This window comes from Bombina bombina, chromosome 11 (assembly GCF_027579735.1).
Source record: "Bombina bombina isolate aBomBom1 chromosome 11, aBomBom1.pri, whole genome shotgun sequence".
Classification (NCBI taxonomy): Eukaryota; Metazoa; Chordata; class Amphibia; order Anura; family Bombinatoridae; genus Bombina; species Bombina bombina.
In genome coordinates this window covers 16,989,356-17,012,686 of record NC_069509.1, presented here as the reverse complement: position 1 = coordinate 17,012,686, position 23,331 = coordinate 16,989,356, and the positions used below count along the sequence as shown (strand labels likewise).

Sequence of the window (23,331 nt, the reverse complement as noted above, 5' to 3'; positions counted from 1 at the left end):
TTAAAAACAGCAGTAGTTACATTGCGTTACGGCCAAAGAAGTGTGCGGTACAGCTGTAGCTACAAAACTCGTAATACCAGCGGACGTAAAAAAGCATAGTTATGAGCCATAATGATGCTTTTTTACTCATACCACACAACTCGTAATCTGGCAGAAGAATTGCTATCCCATTCCTTTGAGCACCGAACTGTATGACTCACTCCAGGATGCTTGCTTCTTCACCAAGCTGGACTTTCATGGGGCATACAATCTGATTCGTATCTTCCCAGGCCACAAATGGAAGACTGCCTTCAACACAGCCTTTGGGCTTTGTAACGCCCCTGCAGTCTTCAAGGCATTTATCAATTATATCTTCCGTGAACTCCTCAACCGCACTGTCATTGTCTATCTGGATGACATCCTTGTTTTCTCTTCCACTTTGGAGGAGCATCATAAACATATGAGACAGGTACTTCAACGCCTCAGTGACAATTCTTTGGTAGCCAAGCTAGAAAAAATGTGAGTTTGATCAAGTTCAGATCCAATTCCTTGGTTATGTCATCTCGAAGGAGGGGTTTGCCATGAATCCTGCTAAACTCATGCAGTTCTAGAATGGCCTCAGCCTACTTCATTAAAGGAATTACAGAGGTTCTTGAGGTTCTCCAATTATTAACGCAAGTTTATAAAGAACTTTTCTCAAATAGTTGCTCCACTCACTGAATTGACAAAATAGAACAAAGACTGTAAACATTGGCCTCTTCCATAAATGCCTTCTCTTGTCTGAAAAAGGTTTTCAGTTCTGCTCACGTGGTCCGCCATCCTGATCTTGACCTACAGTTTACTTTAGAGCTTGATGCCCCTGAGATAGGGGCTGAAGCAGTTCTAACCCAAAGGGATCCTTTGACTTCCAAGTCACACCCTGTAGCCTTTTTCTCTAAACGCTTTACTCCTGCAGAGAGGAATTACGATATGTGTAGTCTCAAACTCTTAGCCATTAAGATGGCTTTGACTGAATGGCGTCATTGGTTAGAGGGCACCAAAAATCCCATTCAGATTCTCACCGACCACAAGAATCTGACTTACCTAGAGACTGCTCATCGACTCAATCCTTGACAGGGCAGGTGGGCCTTGTTCTTTTCCCATTTTAAATTTTTGGTCTTTTAGCTTCCTGGGACCAAGAAGAAGAAGGCGGACGCCCTTTCCCGTCAGTTCCCTCACTCAAGTGATTCCTCTGAAGCTCCTATTGAACACAACATACCTCCATCCTGTGTGGTTGCTCAACTAAACACCACCCTATTGCAAAGACTGCAATGTGCCCAGTCCAGTAAACCTCCTGGAGCCCCCGTGGCCTCGGATATCCTCTTTGTACCCCTGAACCTACGCACCCCTGTGCTATCCTGGGCTCATGATAATAAACTCTCAGTCATCCTGGTTTGACTAGGACTTTTAATTGTCTTTCCCAACATGTATGGTGGCCTACTATGAAGTCTGAATCATAGGATTATGTGAAAGTCTGCACAACTTGTGGTGCCAACAAATCTCCTGATCCTTGCCTCCTGGCTTGCTCCAACCATTGTCCATTCTCAAACAACCTTGGACACATATAACTATGGACTTCATTGTGGACCTCCCACCTTCTGACCACCATACAGTTATCTGGGTTGTGGTGGATCGGTTCTCCAGACTGTACACTTAATGAAACTGCCATCAGCCCAGGAATTATTGTTTCTTTCTCTCTTGCATGTGGTACGACTTCATGGCATTCCTGTGATTATTGTTTCCGACAGAGGTCCACAATTCTTCTCTACCTTTTGGAGAGACTTTTGCAAGTTGATTGGAACCACTGTTTCCTTTTCTTCTGGCTACAATACTCAGACCAATGGACTAACTGAGAGAGAAAACCAGGATCTCGAGGCATACCTTAGAGCCTTTGTCAATTTTCTCCATGCTAATTGGTCTGACTCATTGTCTGACTCATTGTCACTCTTCTCTACAATATTCTCCATTTCAAGCTGCAGCAGGGTATCAACCTTGTTTCTTCTCTCTTTCTGCTCAGTCCACTGGGGTTCCTGCTGCAGACCGACATGTTACTGAACTCATCACTCATTGGTGATGTATTCGCTCTCAGCTACCTTCAGCTGTCTCTAGATACAAGAAGTTTGCTGATCTTCATAGAGCCTCTGTATGTGTCATCTCTGTAGGTGAATGTGTTTGGATCTCTACTCAACATATTTGTGTACGTCAAACCTGTCACAAATTATGGCCTAGGTTTATCAGTCCTTACAAAGTACTGAAAGACTGTCTCCTGTTGCCTTCAAAGTGGCCTTGCCCAAAACTCTATGCATAAACCCAGTCTTCCACATCTCTGTACTCAAGCCTTACATCAGGAATAGATATACCCAACTCAGAGTTCCTCCTCCTCCACTACTGGTCCATGGCGACCCTGAATATGAGGATGTTAAGATCCTGGACTCCAGATACAGGTGCAGACAACTGCAGTATCTTGTACATTGGAAGGGTTATTCTGTGGCAGACCGTTCCTGGGTTCCTGCCCGTGAAGTACATGCTCCATCTTTGGTCTCCAGATTCCATGTTGCTCATCCTTTGAAGCCGACTCTGGTTCCCGGAGGGAACAATTGAGAGGGGGGCTATGTTACGCTGCTCTAGCTGTTGCTAGGGGCACGGCGTCTCCTTCCCTGCTCATTGTCAGGGGCTGTGTTGGGTCCAGATGTGTGCGGTGCTGACGTCATTGCCACACGCTCCTCTTTCTGATGCCAGTCCGGATTCCTGTGGCGCGAGTCCTGCGCCTATGTAAGTTGCACAGAAACAATCTATCACTGCCCAAGTATAGGTGTTACTTTGTGTGCTCCTGGGTGTGATAGATTGTTTCTGGTATTTGCCTTATTGTTGATGAATCCTGCCAGTCTGACCACTCTGCCTGTTAACCCCTAAATTGCTGGATTTCTTATTCTGCTGCTGATTAACTCTTGTATGACCACTCTGCTTGATTAGCCCCTATTGTTCTGGATTGCCTCTCTGTTGCCAAACCCTGCCTGTCTGACCATTCTAGTGGTTTATCCTTTGGACTGCTTTACCATTGCCTCTGAAGACAATCTTGCCTGTGGCGAGTGCTGCTTACCTCATCTTTCAAACTTTCTCTGCTCTGGGATATTCCCTATCATTCTGGCTCAATGCCAGGATAAGAAGACTACTGGCCGAGTTCGGTCTGATAGCGGAGTATCCCACGAGCATAACACTGTGTTTCCAACAAGCCTTCAGGCTCACCGGAAACAGAAATTATGAAGCAGCGGTCTAAAGACCACTGCTCCATAACCTGTCCGCCTGCTCTGAGGCAGCAGACAGATAACTGGTGTTACTCGCCAGAAACACGGGGCATCAAGCTCCATTTGGAGCTTGATAGATAGGCCCCAATGTGTTCATCCGTGCACACCTGTGTGTATGTGTTCTATGTAAAGTGTCTATTTTTATTTCTGCTGTCTGAGTCAGTGTCCGCTGCTCTCTCATATAGTCACACAGTAGAACTTGTATCACACAAGATAAATATATATATAAAACATAAAATATTCCCAGCATGTTGGTTACCTGACATTTGTTGAGCAATTTTGAGTAATGAGCTGATTTCTCCTGCTCTCTCTTTATTGAGTGTTTCCTCTACACTGAAAAGAAATAGAAAACACAAGTGAGTTCCTCGTTAATACAAGTGAGTTCCCCGTTAATACAAGTGAGTTCCCCGTTAATACAAGTGAGTTCCCCGTTAATACAAGTGAGTTCCCCGTTAATACAAGTGAGTTCCCCGTATTATAAACAGACTATTCATTCATTTAGAATATGATAAACTTGAAAAAGAAAGACCCACAAGGAATTCAAAATGATTATCTTTTTCATTTGAGGCTTATGTGTTTGATGTTATTACAGACGGGAGAGGGAATTATTTATTAGTAATGGTGACGGTCACATGGGGAGTTACATTTAGTCAAGGGGGTTGTTATGGGTGTTTTGAAGTAATTATATTTTGTGGTAAGAGAGTGACATGAGGTGTGTTAGAAGTTAAGGGAGGTTATTAATTGTGAAACATAACATTAGGGCCAATGGCAATAGGTGACAGACAGCCATTTTGTGTAATGATTAAATAATAAAATCATGGTTAAATAACAATGGGGAGGTTCAGGTCAATATATTACTGTGGTTAGAGAGCTGAGACTGGGTTTACGTCAGTTTGCTTAAGGTTAAGTTACTTTATTAAAAAATAAAGATGCTACCATTTTTATATTTTAATAAAAATACTTTATTGAAATTTGGGGCCAATTGGGGGACTTTTGGTTATTTTTTCTGAGCGCTAATTGTAATGGCTGGTTATTTATCACGTACTCGCAAACCGTTTGTGGGCGCATGATAAATTAGTGCTCCACTTTTAATCTAGCCCTTAGTTTTGCAGTCTAAAGGTGCCTACCATCCCTTCATTGTGTTGTGGGTTTGATTGGGACTGAGAAATTAGGATATTTTGCAGAGAGGGAGTTGCATTTGGATTTATTTTTGTTTCAGGAAAATGATCGCTGCTGTGCATAATAGCAACAATCAATCACCTAGATTACAAGTTTTGCGTTAGCCTTAAAAAGCAGCGTTGAGAGGTCCCAACACTGCTTTTTTTCTAACGCTGGTATTACGAGTCTGGCAGGTACAGGGTACCGCTCACTTTTTTTCCACGACTCGAACATACCGCAAATCCACTTTCATCAATTGCATCATTTTCAAGGGGATTTTCCTAACACCAGTATTACGAGTCTTGGAAAAAGTGAGCGGTACAGCCTCTCCTGTCAAGACTCCTACCGTCAGTAGATAAGAGTTTTAGGGGCTAACGCCATAACATAAAACTCTTAACTAAAGTGCTAAAAAGTACACTAACACCAATAAACTACATATTAACCCCTAAACCGAGCCCCCCCCCCCCCCACATTGCAAACACTTGAATACAATTTTTAACCCCTAATCTGCCGACCGGACATTGCCGCCACCTAACTACACTTATTAACCCCTACTCTGTCGCCGCCACTATAATAAATATATTAACCCCTAAACCTAAGTGTGACCCTAACCCTAATACCCCCTAACTTAAATATAATTTAAAATAATCTAAATAAAATAACTTTAATTACCTAAATTATTCCTATTTAATACTAAATACTTACCTATAAAATAAACCCTAAGCTAGCTACAATATAACTAATAGTTACATTGTATCTAGCTTAGGGTTTATTTTTATTTTACAGGCAACTTTGTATTTATTTTAACTAGGTATAATAGTTATTAAATAGTTATTAACTATTTAATAGCTACCTAGCTAAAATAAAGACACATTTACCTGTAAAATAAAAATAAACCTAAGTTACAATTACACCTAACACTACACTATAATTAAATAAATTCCCTAAACTAACTACAATTAAATACAATGATCTAAATTATGAAAAAAACCCCACTAAATTAGAGAAAAATAATAAAATAATTAAAATTTTTTAAACTAATTACACCTAATCTAATCCCCCTAATAAAATAAAAAGCCCCCCCCCCAAAAAAAGCCCCCCAAAATAAAAAAAGCCCTACCATACACTAAATTACAAATAGCCCAAGTAATCAGCTCTTTTACCTGTAAATAAAATACAATACCCCCCAACATTAAAACCCACCACCCACACAACCAACCCTACTCTAAAACCCACCCAATCCCCCCTTAATAAAACCTAACACTAACCCCTTGAAGATCACCCTACCTTGAGACATCCTCACCCAACTGGGCAGAAGTGGTCCTTCAGACGACCAGAAGACTTCATCCTATCCGGGCAGAAGAGGTCCTCCAGATGGGCAGAAGTCTTCATCCAGACGGCATCTTCTATCTTCATCCATCCGGAACGGAGCGAGTCCATCTTCAAGACATCCGATGCGGAGCATCCTCTTCCTTCCGTCGACTAACACTAAATGACGGTAACTTTAAGTGACGTCATCCAAGATGGCGTCCCTTCAATTCCGATTGGCTGATAGAATTCTATCAGCCAATCGGAATTAAGATAGAAAAAATCCTATTGGCTGATCCAATCAGCCAATAGGATTGAGCTGGCATTCTATTGGCTGATTGGAACAGCCAATAGAATGCAAGCTTAATCCTATTGGCTTATTGTATCAACCAATAGGTTTGAACTTCAATCCTCTTGACTGAAAATAATAATATAATTACAATTTTTTTAAACTAATTACACCTAATCTAACCCCCCTAATAAAATAAAAAAGCCCCACAAAATAAAAAAGCCCTACCATACACTAAATTAAAAATAGCCCAAGTAATCAGCTCTTTTACCTGTAAACAAAATACAATACCCCCCCCAACATTAAAACCCACCACTCACACAACCAACCCTACTCTAAAACCCACCCAATCCCCCCTTAATAAAACCTAACACTAACCCCTTGAAGATCACCCTACATTGAGACATCCTCAGAATTGACAGAAAGATCACCTAGCGCCTGTTGATACTGACCCTCGGCTAAGATAAATTGACCGCTAGTGGTCAATATACAAATAATCAAACTATCAGAAAAATATCAAAGCGCCAACAATAGAGGCAGGGTCTTAAGCTCAAATGCAATATTTATTACAATAATAGTTTCATTTAAATAATGTCATTCCTTTGCTGATAAAATATAAAATATAAAACAAATATCAGTTTACAAAAGTAATCTCTTCTTATTTTAAACTTGACCGTAAATTATAATTGATGATAAAAATAGTTATAAGCAACAACTCCAATTAAATACAATAAATTAAAAGTACTTAGATAATTCCCTCATGGATCCATGTTAACAGTCTAAAATTGTAACAGGAAGAATTATACACTACACCCCCCCAATACTAGCCAATCACAAACTAAGAAAAGGAAATTTCGATTAGCCAATAGAAAGGATCAAAAATTGGGAAACCAAAATTAGGGTACAAGAGGTTTAAACAAATAAAACATTTAGACTAAACTAGGTAGAACGAAAGAAAAAGATCACCAAGGAGTTTAATAGCAATACCGACTAATATGACATTTGAAAAGAACCGGAGAGTTAAGGCAATTACTTCCGGGACCAGAACAAGGTCAGAATCAATAAGGTATAAAAACACCTTGGCTTATGAAATAAAACCAGCCTTGAGAAAGGTCGACTAACGACCGAAACGCGTTGGCTGGTAAATGTATCTCTTACACTAGGAATTTTATTTGGCAATCTGCACTATTGTTTTTTCTGTTTTAAGAGAGGAATCGAGCTGCACAGAATTGCAAACACCTAAGAAGTTGAGGAATCGAGCCGCACACAATTGCAAACACACAGGAAAACCAACACACATACGAACTGAATAGGATTATTAGTAACTTCACTGGCCTTGGGATCGTGTACCCATCTGGGGACTAATCCAAACAAACTGGGGACTAAGGTCTAAAACCTTTGGAGGAATTAGTTTATTTTATTATAGCACATTTTCTTACTGACATTTTTTATTGACATTTTGAAAAGCAGCACAGAAAAGGAGAAGGGATTCAATTGTCACTAATTTCAAATTTGAATATATTTTTAAGTTTATGTTCACAGAGAAAAATCTAAGTTAAACACATAGTTTAAATTTGTGTTAGTTTTGTTTTATTTTGAATTTTCAGTGGTTGTTGAAACTATCACCATTATTATTATTTTTTGTTTGTCACAGTGGAATATTTTGCACACGGTCAAATCTATTGGCACATTTTTTTTATTGCACCAAGTTAAATATATACACGCCGCAAATATATTTTTTTCATGTTGAATTTTAAACCTATCAAATAGCGGTAACCCGCTGAGCAATAGCGGTAACCCGCTGAGCAAATATACTTGTAAAAGTACCTCTAATGGCAATGTAAGGATTACTGTGTTTTAAGCTTAACCAGTTCTGTTAAAATTGTGGTAGACCATTACATCGTTTTTAGCTATTGTTTTGAATAGGAGCCTATTCTATTAACAAAGGTATACCCCAAAACTAGAGGGGGAATTAGAATCTGGAGTTCAAACCACTTAACTGATTGGTGAATTAGCAAATCCTAAAACTTGAAAAAGATTTATTTGGTTCACCTTGCTTATCAAGCTCACTGTCAACACAGTTACAATTTTAAGACTGTTAACATGGATCCATGAGGGAATTATCTAAGTACTTTTAATTTATTGTATTTAATTGGAGTTGTCAACCCACGTTGCTTATAACTATTTTTATCATCAATTATAATTTACGGTCAAGTTTTAAATAAGAAGAGATTACTTTTGTAAACTGATATTTGTTTTATATTTTATATTTTATCAGCAAAGGAATGATATTATTTTAAACTATTATTGTAATAAATATTGCATTTGAGCTTAAGACCCTGCCTCTATTGTTGGCGCTTTGATATTTTTCTGATAGCTTGAGACATCCTCACCCAACTGGGCAGAAGTGGTCCTCCAGACGACCTGAAGTCTTCATCCTATCTGGGCAAAAGAGGTCCTCCAGATGGGCAGAAGTCTTTATCCAGACGGCACCTTCTATGTTGTCTTATGGCACCTTCTATCTTCATTCATCCGGAGCGGAGCGGGTAAATCTTCAAGACATCCGACACGGAGCATCCTCTTCCTTCCGACGACTAACACTAAATGACGGTACCTTTAAGTGACGTCATCCAAGATCAGCCAATCGGAATTAAGGTAGAAAAAATCCTATTGGCTGATCCAATCAGCCAATAGGATTGAGCTGGCATTCTATTGGCTGATTGGAACAGCCAATAGAATGCGAGCTTAATCCTATTGGCTGATTGTATCAACCAATAGGATTGAACTTCAACCCTCTTGACTGATTTCATCAGCCAATAGGATTTTTTCTACCTTAATTCCGATTGGCTGATAGAATTATATCAACCAATCGGAATTGAAGGGACGCCATCTTCGATGACATCACTTAAAGGTACCGTCATTTACTTTTAGTCGTCGGAAGGAAGAGGATGCTCTGTGTCGGATGTCTTGAAGATGGACCCGCTCCGCTCCAGATGGATGAAGATAGAAGATGCCGTCTGGATGAAGACTTCTGCTTGCCTGGAGGACCTCTTCTGCCCAGATAGGATGAAGACTTCTCTTCGCCCGGCTTCGTTGAGGACTTCTGCCTGGTTGGGTGAAGACATCTCAAGGTAGGGTGATCTTCAGGGGTTTAGTGTTAGGTTTTATTAAGGGGGGATTGGGTGGGTTTTAGAGTAGGGTTGGGTGTGTGAGTGGTGGGTTGTAATGTTGGGGGGGTATTGTATTTTTTTTACAGGTAAAAGAGCTGATTACTTTGGGGAAATGCCCCGCAAAAGGCCCTTTTAAGGGCTATTTGTAATTTAGTATAGGGTAGGGATTTTTATTTTTTGGGGGGGCTTTTTTATTTTATTAGGGGGATTAGATTAGGTGTAATTAGTTTTAATTTTTTTTAATTATTTTATTATTTTCTGTAATTTAGTGTTTTTTTTTCTTAATTTAGATAATTGTATTTAATTGTATTTAATTGTAGTTAGTTTAGGGAATTAATTTAATTATAGTGTAGTGTTAGGTGTAATTGTAACTTAGGTTTATTTTTATTTTACTGGTAATTTTTTCTTTATTTTAGCTAGGTAGCTATTAAATAGTTAATAACTATTTAATAGCTATTGTACCTAGTTAAAATAAATACAAACTTGTCTGTAAAATAAAAATAAACCCTAAGCCAGATACAATGTAACTATTAGTTATATTGTAGCTAGCTTAGGGTTTATTTTATAGGTAAGTATTTAGTTTTAAATAGGAATTATTTAGTAATTAATAATAAGTTTTATTTATATTATTTTAAATTATATTTAAGTTAGGGGGTGTTAGGGTTAGACTTAGGTTTAGGGGTTAATATATTTGTTATTGTGGCGGCGACGTTGACGGCGGCAGATTAGGGGTTAATAAGTGTAGTTAGGTGTTGGCGATGTTAGGGACGGTAGATTAGGGGTTAATAATATTTAACTAATGTTTGCAATGCGGGAGTACAGCTGTTTAGGGGTTAATAACTTTATTTTAGTGGCGGCAACGTTGTGAGCGGCAGATTAGGGGTTAAGAATTGTAGGTAGGTTGCAGCAAGATTGGGGGCGGCAGATTAGTGGTTTATAAATATAAGGTAGGTGTCAGCGATGTCGGAAGCAGCAGATTAGGGGTTAATAAGTGTAAGATTAGGGGTGTTTAGACTCGGGGTTCATGTTAGGGTATTAGGTGTAGACATAAAAAGTATTTCCCCATAGGAATCAATGGGGCTGCTTTAAGAGATGAATGCTGCTTTTTTGCAGGTGTTAGTTTTTTTTTCAGTCGGCTCTGCCCCATTTATTCCTATGGGGAAATCGTGCACGAGCACGTTTAGCCAGCTCACCGCTACCGTAAACAGTGCTGGTATTGAGGTTAGATGTGGAGCAAAATTTTGCTCTTCTCTCACTTTTCTGCGGCTAACGCCGGGTTTAAAAGACCCATAATACCAGCGTTACTGTAGGTGAGCAGTGAGCTGAAACTGCTCGTTAGCCCCGCAAGCCTTACCGACAAAAACACATAATCTAGCCAAATGTTTTGCTTGTCTCGTTGTGTCCCTATAGTGGTTGCTTTTTCATAACGAGGAGGAAAGCATAGATTTTTAGTAAAGTTTACTTTTAAGTCCACAGAAATACCTCACCTATAGTCCCCATATAAAAGTGAGCACTAAGTAATGTGCTACGTTCACTATGGGCAGTGGGAACTTTGACTACTAACACATAGGGCCAGATTACACATGGAGCGCTATTTCATTTTTTTTTCTTTTTACATAAATTGGGTTGTGCTCATATTATGAGTTAAAAGTAAACTTTTTTCACTCATGCGCTAACCCAACGAGCGTAAAAAGCTGAACCATACAAGTCAAAGGAAAAAAAATGTAGAAAAAAACCCAACTTCCTCTCAAAGCCGACCGCATTTTCTCATGTGCACTAACCCGATATAAAAATATATATATTTTACATTCTGATGTTGTTTATTTAAAAGAATATGTTCTATTTATCCATAAATAAATATTTCTAGATATATCTGATGGTATTTTGGTACAATATATATACCCGATTATATAAAGGTTTAGGTACTGATATATATATATATATATATATATATATATACATAAAGGAATATCTATTTATAAATACATAGAACGTATTCTGCTATTTGCAGAACATTGGAAGCAAAATATTTACAGTAAATACACAGTATAACACTTTATAAAATATGAATATTGCATAATTATGAATTTACATGTTTTCATCTACTTAACGCCAAGTGCTCCAATGCACTTATAGGCCTCTATTTATCAAGCTGTCAGCCGCAAATACGCTGGAATTCTGCAGCGTATTTGTGGTGAGCCTGATTCGCCATAGCTATCAAACCCTACAGACCGACAAAAGTAGAATATAGTGACGTAACATACGATCAGCCGGACTCAGTCCAACACAGATCGATGGTTGCGTCACTCCAGATGTTCCGAACGCACGTTCGGCACAATCTGACTACTTTTGGAAGTTATCAAAAAACTACCAGATACGCTCGCCACTATTCCGGCCCAGTTTACCTGTTTTTTAGGGCGGCGGATGCCATAGGAATCAATGGGAGTCTGAAAGCTCATGTTCGCTGCTGCCCGATATCCCAACCCACCACCCACACACCCAACCCTACTCTATAATCCACCAAATCCCCCCTTAATAAAACCTAACACTATCCCCCTGAAGATCACCCTACCTTTAGACGTCTTCACCCAACCGGGCAGAAGTGGTCCTCCAAAGGGTCCGAAGTCTTCATCCTATCCGGGCAGAAGAGGTCCTCCAGATGGGCAGAAGTCTTCATCCAGGCAGCATCTTCTATCTTCATCCAGGCAGCATCTTCTATCTTCATCCATCCGGAGCGGAGCGAGTCCATCTTCAAGACATCCGACGCAGAGCATCCTTCCAGGCTGACGACTACCCGACAAATGAATATTCCTTTAAATGACATCATCCAAGATGTTGTCCCTTGAATTCTGATTGGCTGATAGAATTCTATCAGCCATTAGGAATTAATGTAGGAAAAATCCTATTGGCTGATGCAATCGGCCAATAGGATTGAGCTTGCATTCTATTGGCTGTTCCAATCAGCCAATAGAATGTGAGTTCAATAGTATTGGCTGATTGGATCAGCCAATAGGATTTTTCCTACCTAAATTCCGATTGGTTGATAGAATTCTATCAGCCAATCGAAAATGAAGGGACGCCATCTTGGATGATGTCATTTAAAGGAATATTAATTTGTCGGGTAGTCGTCGGCCTGGAAGGATGCTCCGCGTCAGATGTCTTGAAGATGGACCCGCACCGCTCCGGATGGATGAATATAGAAGATGCCACTTGGATGAAGACTTCTGCCCTTCTGAGGACCTCTTCTGCCCGGATAGGATGAAGACTTCGGACCCTCTGCAGGACCACTTCTGCCCGGTTGGGTGAAGACGTCTCAAGGTAGGGTGATCTTCAGGGGGGTAGTGTTAGGTTTTATTAAGGGGGGATTGGGTGGGTTTTAGAGTCGGGTTGGGTGTGTGGGTGGGGGGTTATAATGTTGGGGGGGTAGGGATTTTTATTATTTTGGGGGGCTTTTTTTATTTTATTAGGGGGATTAGATTAGGTGTAATTAGTTTAAAATTCTTGTATTTATTTTATTATTTTCTGTAATTTAGTGTTTTCTTTGTACTTTAGTTAATTTTATTTAATTGTAATTAATTTATTTTAATTTAGGGAATTAATTTAATGATAATGTAGTGTTAGGTGTAATTGTAACTTAGGTTAGGTTTTATTTTACAGGTACTTTTGAATTTATTTTAACTAGGTAGTTATTAAATAGTTAAAATAAATACAAACTTGCCTGTAAAATAAAAATAAATCCTAAAATAGCTACAATGTAACTATTAGTTATATTGTAGCTAGCTTAGGGTTTATTTTATAGGTAAGTATTTAGTTTTAAATAGGAATAATTTATTTCATGATAGGAATATTTATTTAGATTAATTTAAATTATATTTAAGTTAGGGGGTGTTAGGGTTAGGGTTAGACTTAGGTTTAGGGGTTAATAAGTTTAATATAGTGGCGGCGACGTTGGGGGCGGGAGATAAGGGGTTAATAAATTTAATGTACGTGGCGGCGGGCCTGTGAGCGGCGGTTTAGGGGTTAAACATTTTATTTAGTTGCGGTGGGATCCGGGAGCGGCGGTTTAGGGGTTAATAACTTTATTTAGGTGCGGTGGGCTCCGGGAGCTGTGGTATAGGGGGTAAAACACTATAGTATAGTGTGGGTGCTTAGTGACAGGGTAGCAAGAAAGCTGTGAATAAGCCGAAGAGCAGCAAAATCAATGACTGTTAGTTAACAACAGTCCGCTGCTCATCTCTCCGTACTTGGTGCGCAACTTTTTAACAGCTTTCTTGATAATTTTGGCGAACGTTCTCAGGTCCGTGGCAGCGATGTTAGGCGATCTTAGGCGAGCGTATTGGTGCCGTCGAATGCAAGAAAGTCAACGGCTTGATTACTAGAGGCCATAGTATATATATATATATATATATATATATATATATATATATATATATTTATATATATATATATATATATATATATCTATATCTGTACATGTGTATTTATATGTTGAAATGTCTGTAAATTCATATATACACATATAAATACATATGTACCAGGGGCGTATTATGGCCTAGGCCAACAAGGCTGATGCCTAGGGCAGCAGATTTGGGAGGGGCTGCACATCTGCCCTATCCTCTCTCTAAAAGCCAGCACACAGTACAGGGAGCTATAAAGTGCAGGCATTTAGAGAGAAGACCAGGCACGTGCGCTGATTTAAGGTCGCTCTTTACATGCAGTGCCCCTTTAAACCATTGCTTCATTTAGAGCCGCCGGCATTTTTGAAAAGTAAGCGTTCTTGGTGAGTAACTTGCCCAGGGAAATGCTTACAAAGTGAGGCTGGAGAAGAAGACCTTGTGCCGATATGCTGCCTCCCCTTGTCAGCTGTGGTGGGTCTGCGAGCGCAGTGCTTATTGCAGGTCTTTAGTAACTAACAGACTGGATGTGTCTGTGCACTGCTTAGATCAGCTTGTGATGTGTAATCACAAACTCTCAGTGCTAATGTATGTTAGCTACTAATAGCTAGCTTTATCTGCATTCATGTGATGTCTAATCATAAACTCTCAGCGCTAATGTATGTTAGCTACTAATAGCTTTCTCTGCATTCATGTGATGTGTAATCACAAACTCTCAGTGCTAATGTATGTTAGCTACTAATAGCTAGCTTTATCTGCATTCATGTGATGTCTAATCATAAACTCTCAGTGCTAATGTATGTTAGCTACTAATAGCTAACTTTCTCTGCATTCATGTGATGTCTAATCATAAACTCTCAGTGCTAATGTATGTTAGCTACTAATAGCTAGCTTTCTCTGCATTCATGTTTGGTCTAATTATAAACTCTCAGCGCTAATGTATGTTAGCTACTAATAGCTAGCTTTCTCTGCATTCATGTAATGTCTAATCATAAACTCTCAGCGCTAATGTATGTTAGCTACTAATAGCTAGCTTTCTCTGCATTCATGTGATGTCTAATCATAAACTCTCAGCGCTAATGTATGTTAGCTACTAATAGCTAGCTTTCTCAGCATTCATGTGATGTCTAATCATAAACTATCAGTGCTAATGTATGTTAGCTACAAATAGCTAGCTTTCTCTGCATTCATGAATCACAGAGTAAATAGTTACCGGACACTTAAAAAGTCAACGGCTAAATTTCGAGTTTTGTGATATGCCGGTATTCAGGTCCTAACGCTGCTTTTTCATGCCTGCTGGTATTACGAGTCTTGCAAATTTTGTAAAGGCTTTTTTCTATGGGACTCTGATAGCGCTGGTAAAACGAGTTTGTCCTGGGAGGCCAAAAAGTGAACGGTACACCCTATCCCGTCAAGATTTCTAACACTTTTTAAAGTCAGTAGTTATGATGAGATTTACACTACAAAGCCGTAGCATAAAACTCATAACTAAAGTGCTAAAAAGTACACTAACACCCATAAACTACCTATTAACCCCTAAACCGGGGCCCTCCTGCATCACAAACACAAAAATAAAATTATTAACCCCTAATCTGCCGCTCCCGACATCACCGCCACTAAAATAAATATATTAACTCCTAAACCGCCACACTCCCACCTCGCAAACACTAGTTAAATATTATTAAACCCTAATCTGCTGTCCCTAACATCGCCGCCACCTACATTAGTTATTAACCCCTAATCTGCCGCACCCAACGTCGCCGCCACTATACTAAATTTATTAACCCCTAAACCTAAGTCTAACCCTAACACCCCCTAACTTAAATATAATTAAAATAAATCTAAATAAAATTACTATCATTACCTAAATAATTCCCATTTAAAACTAAATAATTACCTATAAAATAAACCCTAAGCTAGCTACAATATAACTAATAGTTACATTGTATCTAGTTTAGGGATGATTTTTATTTTACAGGCAAGTTTGTATTTATTTTAACAAGGTAGAATAGTTACTAAATAGTTATTAACTATTTACTAACTACCTCGCTAAAATAAATACACATTTACCTGTAAATTAAAACCTAACCTAAGTTACACTAACACCTAACACTACACTACAATTAAATAAATTACCTAAATGAAATACTATTAAATAAATTAAATACAATTACCTAAATTACAAAAACAAACAAACACTAAATTATAGAAAATAAAAAACAAATTACAAGATCTTTAAACTAATTACACCTAGTCGGAAAAATGAAGATAGAAGTCGCTGTCTGGGTGAAGACTTCTGCCCGTCTGGAGGATCACTTCTGCCGGCTTCGTTGAGGACATTTTGCCGCTTGGATGAAGACTTCTCCCGGTAAGTGAATCTTCGGTGGTTAGTGTTAGGATTTTTTAAGGGTGTATTGGGTGGGTTTTATTATTAGGTTAGGACTTTGGGCAGCAATAGAGCTAAATGCCCTTTTAAGGGCAATGCCCATCCAAATGCCCTTTTCATGGCAATGGGGAGCTTAGGTTTTTTATTTAGGGTTTTATTTGGGGGGTTCGTTGTGTGGGTGGTGGGTTTAACTGTTGAGGGAGTGTTTGTATTTTTTTGACAGGTAAATAAGCTGATTTCTTTGGGGCAATGCCCCGCAAAAGGCCCTTTTAAAGGTTATTGGCAGTTTAGTTTAGGCTAGGGTTTTTTTTTATTTTGGGGGGGGGCTTTTTTATTTTGATAGGGCTATTAGATTAGGTGTAATTAGTTTAAAGATCTTGTCATTTGTTTTTTATTTTCTGTAATTTAGTGTTTTTGTTTTGTTTGTAATTTAGCTAATTGTATTTAATTTATTTAATAGTATTTAATTTAGGTAATGTATTTAATTGTACTGTTAGGTGTTAGTGTAACTTAGGTTAGGTTTTATTTTAAAGGTATATTTGTATTTATTTTAGCAAGGTAGTTAGTAAATAGTTAATAAATATTTAGTAACTATTCTAGATTGCAAGTTCCCACGGGAATAGGGCCATCAATCCCTCCTGTATGTGTTTGTAAAATTTGTCTTGTCTCTTACAAGTCTTGTATTGTTTTATTTAAATGAATTGTATCCATGGACAGCGCTGCGGAATATGTTAGCGCTTCATAAATAAAGTATAATAATAATAATATTCTACCTAGTTAAAATAAATACAAACTTTCCTGTGAAATAAAAATAAAACCTAACTATTAGTTATACTGTAGCTAGCTTAGGGTTTATTTTATAGGTAAGTATTTAGTTTTAAATAGGAATTATTTAGGTAATGAGAGTAATTTTTATTTAGATTTATTTTAATTATATTTAAGTTAGGAGGTGTTAGGGTTAGGGTTAGACTTATGATTCATAAATTTAGAATAGTGGCGGCGACGTTGGGGACAGCAGATTAGGGGTTAATATGTATAATTTAGGTGGTGGTGATGTTAGGGGCAGCAGATTAGGGGTTAATAATATTTAACTAATGTTTGCGTGGCGGGAGCGCGGTGGTTTAGAGGTTAATATGTTTATTATAGTAGTCTGCAACATTGGGGGTGGCAGATTAGGGGTTAATAACATTATGTAGGTGTCGGCGATGTTGGGTGCAGCAGATTAGGGGTTCATAAGTATAATGCAGGTGTCGGCGATGTCGGGGGCAGCAGATTAGTGGTTAATAAGTGTAAGATTAGGGATGTTTAGACTCTGGGTTTATGTTAGGGTGTTAGGTGTAAATATAAAATGTGTTTCCCCATAGGAATCAATTGGGCTGCGTTACTGATCTTGACGCTGCTTTTTTGCAGATGTTAGACTTTTTCTCAGCTGGCTCTCCCCATTGATGTCTATGGGGAAATTGTGCACAAGCACATACGACCAGCTCACCGCTGACTTAAGCAGCACTGGTATTGGAGTACGGTATGGAGCTCAATTTTGCTCTACGCTCACTTCTTGTCTGTTAACGCCGGGTTGATAAAAACCTGTAATACCAGCGCTGTAGGGAAGTGAGTGGTGAGAATAACGTGCAAATTAGCACCGCACCCCTCTTACCGCAAAACTCGTAATCTAGGAGTTAATTACATGAATAATGATTATTACTGTATGTTGCTGCATGTGAAGGGCAGTGATTGTATCAAAGGGTATTCTTCTTTACCTCTCTTCCTCTCTCCCTCCTTTCCCTTTCTCCCTCCCTCCCTCCCTCCCTCCCTCAACTCCCTTGCTTATTTCTTTCTCTCCCTCCCTCCCTCCCTTCTTTCTCTCCCTTGCTCCCTTCTTCCACTCCTTTATTTTCCTCCCTTCTTTCCCTCTCCCCTTGTATGAGATGCATTTAATTCAACCCACCTGTATGCAAGTGTTTTGAAAGCCCATTTGCTTTTGAATTGTTATGAAAAAAAAAACCAAGCAAATCATTTTACGCACTAACCCAAAAAAATATTAAGAGGAAAAGAGGCCTAAAACATTTTTTTGATTTTTTTTGTTTTTTTTTGGGGGGGTGGGGGGCAGCAGAATTTTGAGTGCCTAGGGCAGCACAAAACCTAAATATGCCACTGATATGTACACACATACACACACACATATATATATATGCATGCCTGCTTTTTTCCACTGATATTTTGAGACCTAGAGGCCTACTTATCAAGCCGTCAACTTACTTGCATTCGACGGCACCAATACACTCGCCTGACATGGCCTAACATCGCTGCAGCGGACCTGAATACATTCTCCAAATTTAACAAAAACTGTCAAAAAGTCGCGCACCAAGTACGGGGCGATGAGCAGCAGACTGTTGTTAACTAACAGTCATCGATCTCGCTGCTCTTTGGCTTTTTCCCAGCTTTATTTGTATACTGTCACTAAACACTGCCACTATACTAAACTGTTTAACCCCTATCCCGCCGCTCCCTGACACCGCCGCAACGAAATAAAGTTATTAACCCCTAAACCGCAGCTCCCGGAGCCCACCGCAACTCTAATAAACCTATTAACCCCTAAACCGCCAGCCCCCCATATCGCCATAATTTAAATGAACCTATTAACCCCTAAACCTAACAACCCGCTAACTGTACATTAAATATTAACTCATCCCTATCTTATAATAAATTTAAACTTACCTTTAGATTTAAATTAAACTATATTAAACTAATAATTAACCTACCCTAACTGTTATACTAAAATTACATTAAAATTTTAAATGTTATACTAAAATTACATTAAATTGAGAACCAAGTACGCTGGGCCGGAATAGTGGCGAGCGTACCTGTTAGAAAGTTGTTAACTAGCAAACGTAGTCAGATTGTGCCGAATTTGCATTTGGAACATCTGTAGTGACGTAAGCATCGATCTGTGTCGGACTGAGACCGGCGGGTTGTATGTTACGTCACAGATTTCAACTTTTGCCGGTCTGTAGGGTTTGATAACTAAGAGGAATCAATCTCGTTACAATTATGCTGTGGAATTCCAGCGTATTTGCAGTTGACGGCTTGATAAGTATCCCTCCTAATATCTTTGAGCCTTTATAACTTTTGTGTGCAATTTAAAAAATATATATTTTTATTAGATAGTGTTATTATCAGTGTAAATTAACTTTGTAATTTGTTTTTCATGTGTTTTGTGCATCTTTTTGTTTCACAAAACACTTAACCAGAATTCTGAGGACGGGGCAATCATTCTAGCGTAAATTGCGGTTGAGCTCAAGCGATCGCGTTTGCTTTCAACTTGTAATACCAGCGGCAAACCTGATGAGCGCAAACGCCCATGATAAACCCCTTATCGCTATCCCATAACTGTCAGCTCTTCCCTCGTAATCTGGCCAATAGTATTTTACACAAGTATGCTGGGAAATATGGTCACATTACCTTGAGTGGGAGAAGATCACCAAAATGCCTTATAACTTAAAACTTATAACCAAAGTGTGCACCATCACTTCTGTTAGTTAGTTGGGATAATATTTATAAGATTGTTTACACGTTTTAGTTTAAGGCTTTTTCTTTTTCTGTTTACATAAGGGTTAAAACATTTTGTAGAAAACAAATATTTTTCTTTTGTTTGTTTATGACCTAGGCTCCTCAAATTCAGAAAAAACAACAACATTTCAACTACACTATCTTTTCTAAATAAAATATGAGTTCTTTAAGCTCTCAATCAGGTTCACCATTTCAGAGGTCTGCTTGATGCTGTTAATGTCCTGGGAATGTTAAAGTACAGAATTTTGGAAGTGAAATAATTGAGGACATATTGGAGTTAAAATAAATGACAACACAACTAAAAACATCTCACCTGTAGACATATATAGGGACAATAAGGTCTTCACTCAGTAACTGTGCTCCATACACTTTCTTCAAAGTGTCTGCAAAAGAGGTATCACTCCATTGCACTGGTTCATCCAAAGGAAGAATATTAGCTGAAAAAAGATTTTTGAAAATTTAGGCAGTAGTATTTAGTGCTAATGATACAAGCCAACAGCAGCACATTTATTTATGTGGACAGGGATGGCCAAATAAACGCCTAGATTTAGAGTTTTGTCGGTAAAGACCCGCGTAGCTAACGCTGCTTTTTTTCCCAGCGCACCCTTAAGACAACGCTGGTATCCACTCAAAGGCGTATTTCCAGTAAAATACAAATATTTATTAAAAACAAAAGTTAAAAAACACAACAAAACAATTATATGCCTGATGAAACGGTGCAAAACCGAGAAACGCGTTGCATTATTGGGGTAATTGTTAACCCCTTTTTTTATCCACCCAACACAGCAATTGTTCTGTTGTGTTTTTTAACTTTTGTTTTTAATAAATATTTGTATTTTACTGGAAATACGCCTTTGAGTGGATATCTTTACCTACCTACTGCCCTGCTGATACATAAGAGTCTCTCTACCTTTTTGGGACTTTGTGTTACCTATTGGAGCCATTTGATTACAGCATCAAGAAATCTGATTTGGGGTGAGCTGCTACACCTGCCTAAAATTTGCAGCTTGTTTCTACCAGCACATAAGTGTGCTCATGGAGTATGTGAGTAACCATCTGTACCACTGAAAATATTGTCAGTTATATTTTTAACAGTCTGCACATGTAGTGCTTTTTTTCTGTGTCTCCTTTTCCATCTCCAGCATCACAGTACTACCTGAGAGGTGAGCTGCCACACCTATTTGAATCTGCAGCCTGCTACTACCAGCACATTGGTGTGCTTGTGAAGTGTGTGAGTACCCATTTGGCTCTACTACTATTATTACTGATTTTTATATCTGTTGATCCTACACATGAGGCGCCCCTCTATTTTCTTCTATTCCTCATAGTTATACCCGGACCAGTCGGCGAGGAGGAGGCAGCCACCACAGGGCTTTTCCACTTGGTTTTGAAAAGGACTTATTTTTGCCTTGATTTTGAATTTATATTTAGATTTCTCTCATTTAGAGAGGATTTTATTTTGTTGTATTTGATTTTTATTTTATTTTTTAGCTATTTGTATTGTAAACACAATTACTAATCTGTATTTTTTAAAAGAGTATATAGATTAACATTATTATCTGTATTATCACTAGCGCCCCCTTTCTTTGCTGTAAGGCTATATATACACATTAATAACTATTTAATAACTATTGTACCGAGTTAAAATAAATACAAAGTTGCCTGTAAAATAAAATTAAATCCTAAAATAGCTACAATATAATTATTAGTTATATTGTAGCTATCTTAGGGTTTATTTTATAGGTAAGCATTTATTTTTAAATATGAATAATTTAGTTAATAATAGTAAGTTTTATTTAGATTTATTAAAATAATATTAAAGTTAGGGGGGTGTTAGTGTTAGACTTAGGTTTAGGGGTTAATAAGTTTAATATAGGTGGCGGCGGTATAGGGGGTCAGGATAGGGGTTAATAAGTTTAATATAGGTGGCGGCGGGGTCCGGGAGCGGCGGTTTAGGGGTTAAACATTTAATTTTGTTGCGGCGGGGTCCGGGAGCGGCGGTTTAGGGGTTAATGAGTTTAATGTAGGTGGCGGCTGTGTAGTGGGGGGCAGGACAGTGGTTAATAAATGTAATGTAGGTGGCGGTGGGCTCCGGGTGCGGCGGTTTAGGGGGTAAACAATTTATTATAGTTGTGGCGGGGTCCGGGATCTTTGCCCTAAAATGCCGGGGCCAATTTTTTATCCCAGTCCTGCCCTGAGTATATATCAGCAATTAAGTGCTGGATTAACGAAATGTCTGCACACACAATACATGTTTATATATGCACAGTATATATCAGTACTTAAGCGCTGCATTATAAAAGGTCTGCATACACAATACATGTTTATATATACACATTGTATATCAGCAATGAATTGCTGCATTACAAAAGGTCTGCACGCACAATACATGTTTATATGTGCACATCAGCAATTAAGCACTACATTACAAAAGGTCTGCACATACAATACATGTTTATATATACACATTGTGCACATAAGCAATTAAGCACTGCATTGCTAATGAGTTGCATACTCTATAAATCTTATTATGGGGTTTAAAACTAAGGCTTTTAGTTAAAAAATAATTCTTAATTCCACAAATATAACCTAAGAAACAATTCTGTTGTGGTCAAATATGAAGAGATATAAATATGCTTGTGTACTGACCAGGTAATCTCTCTATAGCATGTTGCATGGGTAGCTTTTTATATCTTCTAATGCACAATGTTGCAGCAATTTGTGAAAGAACACTGTAATGATTGTCACTTGCAACAAAGATGTTATGGGTGATTACATTTTGATTAAACTGTCCCTTTAAGGCATGGGAAGGGTTAATATATCTATGTATGAATGGTGATCATCTGCTTGAACCTGAGTTTGTACCTACCTAGTTGGGCATAAATTTCCTGAGTCTCGTAGCTGTCCATCTTCCCAAAGCCTCGGTTGTCTACTGCGGTGATTAGATCAGTGAGCTTGTACGAGTGCCTTATTGTAGTCAGCCCACCAAATGCTTCTGACCCAGAGGCCACTGGTGCAGTTGTCTTAAAATTACCACCAATAAGGGCATAACTGATGGAGTTAACGAAGGATGACTTGCCGTGCCCAGCTGAGCCAAATACCTGCAACAAGACCCTCGTCACACCTGATAATTCTTTTATCTGAAAATCTAAGATCTCATTTCTAAGTTTGTTCAAATCCTCCATAGCTCAGTTGCTGTTAGCTATGATATTATCTACAAGATGAGTCACAATGTGTTTGCTTGCTATAGCTGCTATAGAAAGAAAGTGAAACTGAAATTTGTGCATTTGTAACATAGAAAACACCCACGTTTAGTAAATAGGTGATTACACTCAGAGACCAATGAAAACAATAAATTATTTTTCAAACCAGTTAAGGTATTTTATAATAAAAAATAAATATCTACTGAGTATATACACCGATCTGAGTATAACCATGTCTCATGAGTGAACTCCTTCCCTGACACTACAATATTGCATTTAAAGGATTTACCAGCTGAGTGATGTATATGTTGTAAAACTATGTTTACTCTATAGCGTGTCAGACTGTTCAGTGGCTCATGTTGATGGCACAGGCTAATGAAGGGTGAGAGTTTTGGGTATTGTGGTATACTGTTACTTTAAGAAAAGACACTCTGGAGCTGGGAGGGAACTCTATGATCAACAGACATCTTCTTTATGTTAGTTTTTGCAGTTAGTTCAGTTAGTGTTGTTGCTTACCTCTGAGCTGAATACAG

The 23,331-nt window shown here is 38.4% G+C and overlaps 1 protein-coding gene across 1 annotated transcript in view; it reads right to left on the bottom strand.

The window, feature by feature from the left end:
- LOC128642503 (uncharacterized) overlaps positions 1 to 22,829 on the bottom strand; it is a 62,062-nt gene extending 39,233 nt beyond the window's left edge. The window contains exons 1-3 of the mRNA XM_053695283.1: positions 22,465 to 22,829; positions 19,909 to 20,032; positions 3,583 to 3,656 (exon numbers count right to left, since the gene is read on the bottom strand). Of these exons, the coding sequence (XP_053551258.1) occupies positions 3,583 to 3,656; positions 19,909 to 20,032; positions 22,465 to 22,780 (514 nt within the window). The 5' untranslated portion in view covers positions 22,781 to 22,829. The remainder of the gene's footprint in view (positions 1 to 3,582; positions 3,657 to 19,908; positions 20,033 to 22,464) is intronic.
- Positions 22,830 to 23,331: the final 502 nt, after the last annotated feature.